At 40.2% G+C, this 10,828-nt stretch overlaps 1 protein-coding gene across 1 annotated transcript; it reads left to right on the forward strand.

The window, feature by feature from the left end:
- Positions 1–640: 640 nt before the first annotated feature.
- On the forward strand, positions 641–8,832 carry dhps (deoxyhypusine synthase). The gene is made up of 10 exons (XM_069674231.1): positions 641–761; positions 2,744–2,944; positions 4,324–4,485; positions 4,575–4,696; positions 5,302–5,398; positions 5,553–5,639; positions 6,126–6,231; positions 6,317–6,420; positions 6,646–6,771; positions 7,442–8,832. The coding sequence occupies exons 2-10, from the start codon at positions 2,750–2,752 to the stop codon at positions 7,535–7,537; spliced, it is 1,095 nt and encodes a 364-aa protein (XP_069530332.1). The 5' UTR covers positions 641–761; positions 2,744–2,749; the 3' UTR covers positions 7,538–8,832.
- The last annotated feature ends 1,996 nt before the right edge of the window (positions 8,833–10,828 follow it).

The following is a 10,828-nucleotide window of genomic DNA, read 5'->3' on the forward strand; positions in this document are numbered from 1 at the left end:
TCAAAGGCTCTGTGATGTGAAAGGTCACAAAACACACTGCTGGAAATGTCACAAACATCACACATCACTTCACAGCCACCAACGATGAAAAGATTATTGGCTTATGCTGTGCTTCAGGGGTGCTTCCTGCGTTTAAGCCACGTTGTGTGTATTTTCTTAGCCTTTTCATGTTTTATTGTCTTAATTATGTTCTCCATTTTTGCATTTTAATCGTACGTCCAGTGTTTCCTCGTTATACATTCTTGATAGCGTCATTTACTGTTTTTATTGCGCTCTCTGTTTGCATGTTTTTATTTAGCCTTGTGCATGAATCCGGGGGGGATGCTGATTTTTTTTAAATTTTTATTATTTTATTTTATTTTATTTATGTCTATGTAAAGGACTTTGTGCTACATTTTAGATGTATGAAAAGTGCTATACAAGTGTGATTGACTGATTAATTAACACACGATAATTTAAATGTTGAATTATCAGAATAACTGGATAAGGTATATGAAATACATAGAAATAAAACAAACTGTGTGGTCATAAAATAATGATCTGTTGACTTAAATGATTCCATAGAGGAGTTTTTAATTTTCTATGCGCAGAAATACACCACGATCATGTTTGTGCCTCGCCCCTTTCCGTAGTCGGTGCTTGCTTGCTGCAGGCGGCCCATGCGTTTCACACAGGAATGCAAATCATAAAAAGCTGTCTTTTCGTGTTTGGTGACATTACCCCTTGACTACCTTAAACATATAACATCCTTTCAAGAATAGGTATGTATTCATCCCTGTCTTTAAACGTTTCATTGTGATTAAAACGAGTCAATAGGACTACAGTGGCTCACAGTTGGCTAGCTGTCTACCGTTAGCCTCCCTGCTAACATCAGACACATTGATTGTTCGTGTTTAGTTTATGCTATCCTGGGACTAGTAAACATACACATAAAAAAGTCAAATAAACTAGATTGAATGTTAGACTTAAACAAGGGTGCGTAAAGTTGATTTTGCTCTTATTTGAATACGTTGGGTTAAAGTTTGTAATGTTAAAGCTGGATTTGTCTTTAGCTTTTCGTCGTATTAAAGTTAGTTTTGCTAGCTGGCCAGAGAGTTGTCAGTTACGTAAGCAATGTGTTCCACTTGTCCTTAAGGAGAGGTTACGCATGCAAAAAAAAAGATAACCAGCTAGCTGTAAAAACCAACATGTGGTCACAAATCGCAATTACATAACGTCGTAAACAGTGGTAGGCAAACAGTGGTCCGTGGACCAAGTGTGGACCTCAGGCCTGTGAACATTCCTGAGAAAAAGTTGCCCATGCTTGAAACTAATTACAGAGCCTTGTCAAATCCCTCAAGACTTGTTGGAAGCCTTCTAACTAATAGTTAAGCAAAAGCATGTTTAATTAGAGAAATGTTCTTAAAGTTTGTATCTTGTAAAAGCTAACTGATGAACAAAATACAACACACACAAGCATAAAACAGAAATAGTCATGTGAAATGTTTACTGAAGTAAAATGTAAATGCACCTCCTGACTGATGCTGATCAGGATGCCTGCAAGGCTGCAGCCAAGGCAAAGTTTAACTTTGGGTTGTAGAGGAATGTTCCTGTATTTCTTCTACTCCTAAATGCACATGTATTAATCTGTCTGATTGTACTACTATATGTACAGTCATGCAGCTTCTGAGCACTGTGTGACACTAATAGTGAAACACTGCAGGCGTTTTTTCCTTTGCTTGACTCCTCAGATGATTAAACTGTTAAACTGTTCAGCAGACCTAATCATCTCAGACTTTCTGTATTATTATGTTAATTATCCTGTGATCTGCCCGATGACGGGATCACACTGAGTTTTAAGGTTTGTGGACAATATTAATATTATCAGAAACGTTATGAACATGTTATGAGAACTTTTACAGTGCAATGTTTGTGACGGATAAGTGTCTCATATTTTCATTATTTTTATTATACTTTGAATAACTTGCAATCAACTTACTAGCTGCTGCATTCAGAACGGACCAGAGAAACAACTAACAAGCACAGACTGATCTTTGGAAACTGAATCCAGATGTGGCATTCACAAGCGGCTGAGTCGTTAAAACCGCATGCACCACGCTCTATGACTCATGTAATATGTGTCGCAGTATTTAGTTAAAAAACAGTCAATTAAGGAAGGAAAAAAGAACATTATCACGCTACATGTAGTTTCCTGATTTACAACTGTCACATGGCTTGAAAGTGTTGTTACATAAGCTACAAAAATCCCTTTATTGATTCCAGTTGTGTCTCTCTCTCTGTGTGTTATTAAACAACAGAGTTAAAAGGGTCCAGACTTAAACCAGCAAAGAACATGCAAACACTGCAGGAAACAAATGTTTTATTTGCTTTTTCCAACCTGCGTGTGCACAGCAAAATAAGTCAAAATAAGTAAGGCGGGTTTAACTGGATATTCATGGGCGTGTCGTTGTGTTCCATGGTGTAATTATTCTCATGAAATATGCCAACAACCTCAAAGAGAACCAGTGTTAGTAACACCACTCTTCTGGCTGCCTCCTGGAGGATGCTTTGAGGAAACTTTCAGTCATATTTGATTCTTTTTCAGCTGTTCACACATCAGACGCGTAGCACTGCAGCTCAGTTTTACATTTCAGAGCAAAGCTTCTAACTGTGAGAGAATACGCAGTTTTTACCCGATCAGGCCTCTACTTGGATTCTCCTTGATGATAACCACTCAGCTAACATCTTCTCTTTGTTTCTGCAGGATAAAATGGCAGACAAAGCCCCTTCTGTGGCCATGGAGGCCGTCCTCAAGCGTAGCTGCAAACTCCCCGATGACACCCCGGTGATTAAAGGCTACGACTTCAACCAGGGGGTCGATCTTCAGGCGGTGCTGAAGTCCTACCTCACCACTGGTTTCCAGGCCAGCAGGTTCGGCTTGGCCATCCAGGAGATCAACCGCATGGTGAGAGGAACGACTGTGTAAAAACCATGCATCGTTGCCGCTGTATACAGATGAGATACTTGTCTCTTAGATTTCTTCATTCTTTACAATAGAGGAGGTTGAGACTTTAATTGGCGGGTAGCAAAGCACACACAATGTACAGTTAAAAAAACTAACACGAAAGCAGGTGAAGCAGAATATTTGAGGGAATGCAGGCAAGTGACTTTGTTGTGCTGAATGTAGGCTGTGCCAAGTGGGGTCAACCACACACACACACACACACACACACACACACACACACACACACACACACACACACACACACACACACACACTTCTTTGCTATCTGTTCTTTAAATAAAGTAAAGAAGGGAAAGTGCCATTTTTTTTCTTGAATGTAAAATTTTCTTTATACGGAAATAGAACAAATAAGGGCACGGACATTACGGCACAATCTGTGAAGAAAAAACTCAGACATGTAATGTCAAATAAAACCGTTTTATTTGCCTCTTTGTGCTCATGTCCAACAGTGGGCAAATATTGGGCAATGTTTAATTTTCACGAGTGACCATATAACCTGACAAACCCATACCTCTCACTGAAATGATTCTTTCTGTCTTTTATTATTTATATTTTATGGTTACAACCTCATGACTTGCAACAAAGATCCCCTGTCTGTGAGTCCAGTCATTCATTCAGCCATCCAGCTACTCTGGCACCAATATTAACATTATTTTCTGTTTTAAGAAATGTATTGAAACTGTTGCAGCTTGCTCTGTGGATTAGACAGATTTATAGATGAACAGTTACTTGAGAGATTTAAAGATACTTTGTCAATATTGAAGCTCCTGTGAGGAACTTTCAGTTTGTGTTGATTTTGGCGCCCCCCTGTGGACAAAGCCTTACCTCTTATCTCTTTGCTGATTTTGTCCTGTACATGCCTAAGTGGTGTTTTTTAACAAATAATCTCATCCTGCTTTCTTTAACAGTCATACGTATCACTCACTTTAAATTTTTGCCCTGGAAAATGTAAACAAAGGCAGCGTGCAGTTACTCGCTTCGTCTGACACCTGCCCCCCGCCAGCAGTTTCAGGCATTAAAAATAACTGTATAGAAATAATCAATCTGGTTGCTGATGGTCTGGTTTGTAGCTCATATAGATATCAGAATTAATTTCAGTACGTTTAAAAAAAAATTTAAATCCTCACAGGTGCTTTAACTACAAACCAATTTCTATTCTGATCCAATTTTTCGGTCGGAGGCAGAACTCTCAGAGACGCGTATCTTTGAAACATTGGCAAAAATGTCTATAAGGCTAAATAAGTTACTTTCTTTAAATGTTCAGTGGTATGATGAGTCCGTTCTTGCCTAATTGTTGTCTAATGACTCCACACTAACAGATCGAGAAGCGCCTTGAGCCTCAGGAGGTCGAAGAAGACCAAAGTGATTACATCGGTGGGGTGGAACCCAAATTGGGCTGCACTATTTTCCTGGGTTACACCTCCAACCTCATCAGCTCCGGCATCCGAGAGAGCATCCGCTACCTGGCTCAGCACAAAATGGTACAAATTCATTACCTTGTCATAATGACCCAGGTCATAGAAACACAGCTACATTTAAACAACCGAGTCTGTTCCTCTGTGGATGTCAGGTGGATGTGATTGTGACCACAGCTGGAGGCATAGAGGAGGACATCATTAAGTGTCTGGCTACCGTGTACCTGGGAGACTTCAATCTGCCGGGGAAGGAGCTCCGCCAGAGAGGCATCAACCGGTGAGTAACGACTGATGTGATGCACCTTTCACATTCATTTCCTCATAATGATGCTGATAAGGATGCTGAACCTTAAAGATATGCTGTGACATTTTAAGAATTATGTTAATTCATCCTTTTTGATAAGCTGAAGATGAGTTCAGCACCGCTCTCATGTCTGTACAGTTAATATGTCTGCAGCCAGCTAGCTTTAGCGGAGACCAGTTATCTTTTATAATTTCTGTTTTTACACTTTTTCTATTGATGAAACTAGTCAAATAAATAAATAAATATGTTTTGAACTTAAGCGGTGTTGTATTTTTTTTTTTGGGACACAGCCGGGAAAGCTGTTCCCATGCTAAGCTAAGCTAACCAGCCGCTAAGGGTTAGGCTTTCCAGCCTCTTCTCTTTGCAGGAAACTGAATTTGTTTATATCTAATATTGTTAAACAATCCTTAAAAATGTGACTTTCTGTAGCAAAACCATGAATTTCTTTGAGCCCAACACTGCGTCGCTGTGTTGGTTATGTACTCGAATGAAACAGGACATGATCTGTTGGTTCGTCTTAAAAGTCCTGTAACAGACACCCTGACTTGTTTATTTTCTGTTTTTGTTGCTGGATGCAGAATAGGAAATATTCTGGTGCCCAATGACAACTACTGTAAATTTGAAGACTGGCTGATGCCCATCCTGGACCAGATGGTGTTGGAGCAGAACACAGAGGTTAGTTTGTCAAACGCATGCAGCACAGTGGACGTCTTTATTATGAACAGCAGTAGGTGTTGGTCTGATGTACTGTCAGGATGTTCCCAACCTTACTATGTTATATTTTCTCTACAGCATGTGATTTTTCACCCTTTGACCTTTCTTGTTTCAGGGCATCCGTTGGACTCCCTCCAAAATGATACATCGGCTTGGCAAGGAGATCAATAATCCTGAATCGGTTTACTACTGGGCGTACAAGGTTAGTCTTGGGCTGCGTCATACTATGAACTACTCTACTACTGTGTTTAACATACTGTCATGTGAATAAACAGTGTTCTTTTTGGCTGCACTGCTCTGCGCTTAATTTTCACGTCTCTTCCTGAGAGCCTCCTGACCGGTCGGGATACGATTGTTAAAAACATGTAGCAATACACAAATGAACAGAGCTATCTGGGTATGTCAGTTATGTCCCCCATCTGTCTCATTTATTTCATATAAAGTTACAAACTCTCGCCTGTTTATAAAGCTAGCTAGCTCCTTGTTTAACTCAGTTTACATTAGAACCACAACAGTGTGTCCTACATTTAGTGATGTGACTGTGAGTATCCAGGTGCATCCTTAAACTGCAGCGTTGTTGACTTTAATATAGAAATGCGTTTGTCTCTGTTTGACCCTTTTTTATGTTATGTTTATTACTCTTCCCGCTCTGAGCAGTCAGTAAAAGTGCTGTTTCAATCTGTTTCAGAACGATATTCCCGTGTTCAGTCCGGCCCTGACTGACGGCTCAATGGGCGACATGATCTACTTCCACTCCTACAGGAACCCCGGCTTGGTTTTGGACATCGTTGAAGGTAAAGGCAACATTACAGCCACAGAACAGGATCTCCACAGCTTTATTTGTTGGTGAAATCATGAATGCAATCTTTCTTTTTGCAGATATCCGCAGGTTGAACAGCCACTCAGTGTTTGCTAAGAGGACTGGAATGATCATCCTGGGAGGAGGGGTGGTCAAACATCACATATCCAATGCTAATCTGATGGTAACATACTTCATGTGATCTTTATACATTAGTGCATTACATTTGCAGAAAGTCTCTTATTTGCTGTGGACTTCCCTTACTTGTTTGTCATAGAGTTCAGCTACCGTTAAAACACCTAATGCAAAACGCCTTTATAAAAACGCAGTCAGCAGAGTGTTACTAAAACAACAACATGCATCATCACGTTTTTCCTCTTTCACACGCTGCCTCTCTCTCTCCTTCCAGAGGAACGGAGCTGACTACGCAGTGTTCGTCAACACGGGTAATGAGTTTGATGGCTCTGACTCCGGGGCCAGACCCGATGAGGCCGTATCCTGGGGAAAGATCAAAGGAGATGCCACTCCTGTTAAGGTATTTCACAGTATTACCGATATTTCAAATATCCTCTGATACGCTACAATTTCAAGTTGTCTCATTTAGTTACTTTACATTTTTCCACAGTTGTCTTTTGAAAGATAATGCATCAGAACTGTTTTCAGATATCCCTGCCCTTCTTCGCCTACCACTAACTATCGATCTGTCTTAATCTGATCTCATCGGGCATGCAGAGACTCTGACTTTATGTCCATGGCTGATATAAAATAACTTATATACGAGTTGCATAACAGTCAGGAGTAAGGGCATAAAAGATTTTATTGCTGGAGGGTAGCAAGAAAGCAAATGAGAAGACGCAGGTTACATGCACAGAAACATTACAAACAATATAAAGATACAAATATACAATACACAAGGAGAACCAAAACATTGTGCAACATTTCCAGTTGATCACAGTTCTGGTTTGCCTTAAGCAATTGTTCTGGATGGGTCTTAAATCGATGTCATGTGTTAGGACTCAGCAGCTGTACTTCCAGCACTGACCTCAAGGGGGCAGTGTCTGCACAGAGTTTAATCAAAGATGGCAGTGTGGCATCAAAGAACCAGAACATAAACATGAAAACTAAAGACTGCCTTCAGCTTAGTGTCGTAAGTGTGTGACTTATGTTGCTGAAAAGTGATACACCGCTCTGTTCTGTGATTCCAGATTTATGCGGACGCCTCTCTCGTCTTCCCTCTGCTCGTGGCAGAGACCTTCGCTCGCCAAGCTGACAAGCTGACTGCTGGCAAGAAAAAAGATTAAGCGGTTACCTCTTGAAACGCTCTTTTAGAAACACCAACCAGCTTGTTCCTGTGGTGGGTCTTCTTTCTGGGGATGACTAATTGCAGATATTAGTAGTGAAGGTACACAGTTAAGGCTGCAACTGAAAACCTTCCTTTATGAGATTCAGCGGTGAGGGTTTCTGGTCTTATTGCTTTCCATAACACTATTTACTTGTCTAAACAAGTACAGTTTCCCCTGCCTATTCAGATTATTGAAATAGCACGGGTCGCATGCTGTTGCATGTACCAAAGAGACGAATGCATCAGGGTTTAGCTGTGTGTGTGTGTGTGTGTGTGTCTGTCTGTGTGTGTGAGAGAGAGAGAGAGAGAGAGAGAGCGAGGGGAAAGGGAAGAGAGTTTGTAGATTCTTCTGAGGCATTGTTATTTATTCAGTTAAGTTGTGGCATGACAGACAGTCACATCACTTGAACCTTACCTTCTCATTCTTTGTTTTATTTAAACCTTTACCTGTTACAAGATGAAAGATGCGTCTGCACAACTTAGTAATAAATAAATAATTTCCAGCTGTAATAAATGGGGTTTTAGGGGCTTATTACAAAGACCTTCATATAGAAGGTCTGTTTGGGACGGGGTCCATCATGTGACTCTTAATTCACATGACTATGTTTTTGATCTGTGCTGTATAGAAAGAGATAAAAATGTTTTGCGCTCTGTTGAACGCATGACATTACTGCTGGTCTATGGTGAATAATGATACTTTGAATATTAAAGTTTGAAGCTCTGAGTTGCATTTGAATTATGTCTTGAAACACTGAGTGGGCACTTTATTAAGTATCTGCACAATATTTATTTCAGTTCAACACAATTCCACCTTCATAGCGTTTATATCGTACAGGTTTAACTCAGAAATATCTACATTTAAAGGTTGTGTTTTACTGCTATTATTGAGAGGTGTTTCTTTGTTTGTCCTTTATGTACACAATGGACATTAAAGAAATCCCTCTGAATATACTGCAGTCTTACACTAAATAAGACCTCAAAGATGCACAATTTAACAGCTCTATGACAGTGTCAATATACCTGAACATTATAGGCATCATTAAAGTCAACTTTATGGCAGAATCGTTGTATTGGATTGCATTAGACTGCACAGGTGTACCTATTAAAATGCCCACTTTGTGTATTTATCTATTTTATAAACCTTAAGTTTTACAACTTGTTTTTTTTTGTAATTGGGAGACTCAAACATCCTTCTGTAAACTCTGTGTCCAACCTTTTGACATTTCTGTTCTCAATAAACAAAAAGCAGAATCAGCACTGTGCTCTCCGAGTTGTGAAGGAAATACTGCTTCAGAGCTCGAATGATGTTTGGTGAGTGCCTCCAGATCTTCCAAGGGACACATCACAGCTTCACAATTTATGCACGTGTGGTCACTGCTTGCTCAGAAGGTGGGGCTCTCTGCTCCTTCCCTTTCTGCTGTCAGCAGAATCAACAACACAATGTAGTAACAATGATAAACACATTTCCCATCACAATACATCATTCTGCTTATTGTGGGAGTGGATATTTCCTCACTGACCCCTTCTTGTTTACACAGTCACTGTTACATTCACAGCCCTGTTATATTTGTAGACTTTGCAATGGAAATATGGGGAGTTTTTGCATCACATATTTGATTCACTGAAGCCTACATTTGTTTTTTTTCTAAGAGTTGTTTAAAGTGTCTTTTTTTTGTGGGGATGGTGACCTTTTCTTTTTTGGAAACACAGATGGAGAATTGGAACTGGAACTGGGATAAGGTCAACTTTCCCAAAACCTCAGCCCTATGTGACACACACACACACACACACACACACACACACACACACACACACACACACACACACACACGAGTTGGGCGTTCCTGTCTTTGTACAAACGGCTTTTCCATTCAGTCCATCTATCATTTCCTATTGGCGGTGAGACTGTGTGTGTGTTTACCCAGGGCTCGACAGCTTAAAGATTTTTTTTAAGGCAGTGCTGTATGGATTTCAGCCCTATAGAAACTTCTGTTTGCTCTGTGTAAAATGGAAAGATTACAGGGAGACTACAGAGGGCTGTAGAGAGGGAGATGTAGACAGTCAGAGTGTGTGTGAATGAGCTGTAGTCACGCTATGATAATATTGTGTGGCGTCTGCACAGAGCAGACAGTGTTTGCCCCCTCTTCCTCTGTGGAACAATCAGCACTCTGTGTGATGTGCGGGGCCGCAGCAGTCATAATGGCAATTATGTCTTCTCCTGGAGAGGTTGGCAGCTTTTTTAATGTTGAGAAACAAACAGGCAGACGGGGAGGAAGAGGAAGAGCTGACCTGTTGCACAGCTGCAGGGTGGGGTGGAGGGAAAATTAAGGAAATACACAGAGGACAGATTTGTGAACATTTGCATGTGGATATAAATACTTTTTTCCCCTTCTCACTTTTATTTTTTTAGGTATATTTCTATATTCTAAATAATGCCTTATGCTCACATCTCAACACGCAGCTTGTTTTCCCTGGGGTTTGCCTGTCAGGCTGCATACAGTCTGCTCTACCCCATATGTGAAGAAGTGTACAAACCCTATTTACTTCATAGTGTAAATGTAAATTTACCAATTATCTTTTTTGTGCCCACATAAATCCACTATGTAGGCTAAAGGTACTGTCTGTGACAATTCGACTGCTTTCCGCCAATTATCCCACAATGCTTTGCAGAAAATGCTAAATGATCATTAGTAACTGCCTGCGAACCTACTACTCGCTTTGGTTAAACTATGGACTGGCCTTTATAGAGGGAGTTGTGCATGAGAGCACAAGGGGGTGATTTGAGGCAGAGTTAATAATTTGTAGACGCAAGCAGCCTCGAGGAATACCCGCAGTTACTTCTTTTAGAAGAATAGTCTTTTTAAAAACTGTAATCTATATTTCTGTTTTCCATTATTATTCTTCCAAAGGACCAGTTTTGTTCCAGCAAGAAGCAGTAAAAACTGCCTTTTTGCAGTAGAAATATAATCGATTTTATATTATCAGGCGTAGAAAGGAAACAAAAAAAAATAGTTGCAGAGATTCAATTAATTTTTTTTAAAGTAGGCCTATAAAATACATTAATGCAGGAATTTAATGTAAATGATAACATTTCATGTTGCAAACCCCAACCCCCCTACAGACGCACGACATTGTCTGTATGGGCGAGTACTCTGTCCTGTTTTATCTTACCGGCACCTTATCTACACCTCTATTTACCTGTTATGTTACCATAGGAACTCCCTCCTCGGAATCCCATTGGCCAACCTGA

This window comes from Semicossyphus pulcher, unplaced genomic scaffold, assembly GCF_022749685.1.
Source record: "Semicossyphus pulcher isolate SPU_LCO1_2020_fin unplaced genomic scaffold, fSemPul1.0.p SCAF_23, whole genome shotgun sequence".
Taxonomy (NCBI): Eukaryota; Metazoa; Chordata; class Actinopteri; order Labriformes; family Labridae; genus Semicossyphus; species Semicossyphus pulcher.

Coding starts and splice junctions, on each gene's coding strand:
- dhps (XM_069674231.1), top strand. CDS start 2,750: ATGGCAGACAAAGCCCCTTCTGTGGCCATGGAGGCCGTCCTCAAGCGT. Junction 4,486..4,574: donor ACCTGGCTCAGCACAAAATG/GTACAAATTCAT, acceptor TGTGGATGTCAG/GTGGATGTGATTGTGACCAC. Junction 6,421..6,645: donor TATCCAATGCTAATCTGATG/GTAACATACTTC, acceptor CTCTCCTTCCAG/AGGAACGGAGCTGACTACGC.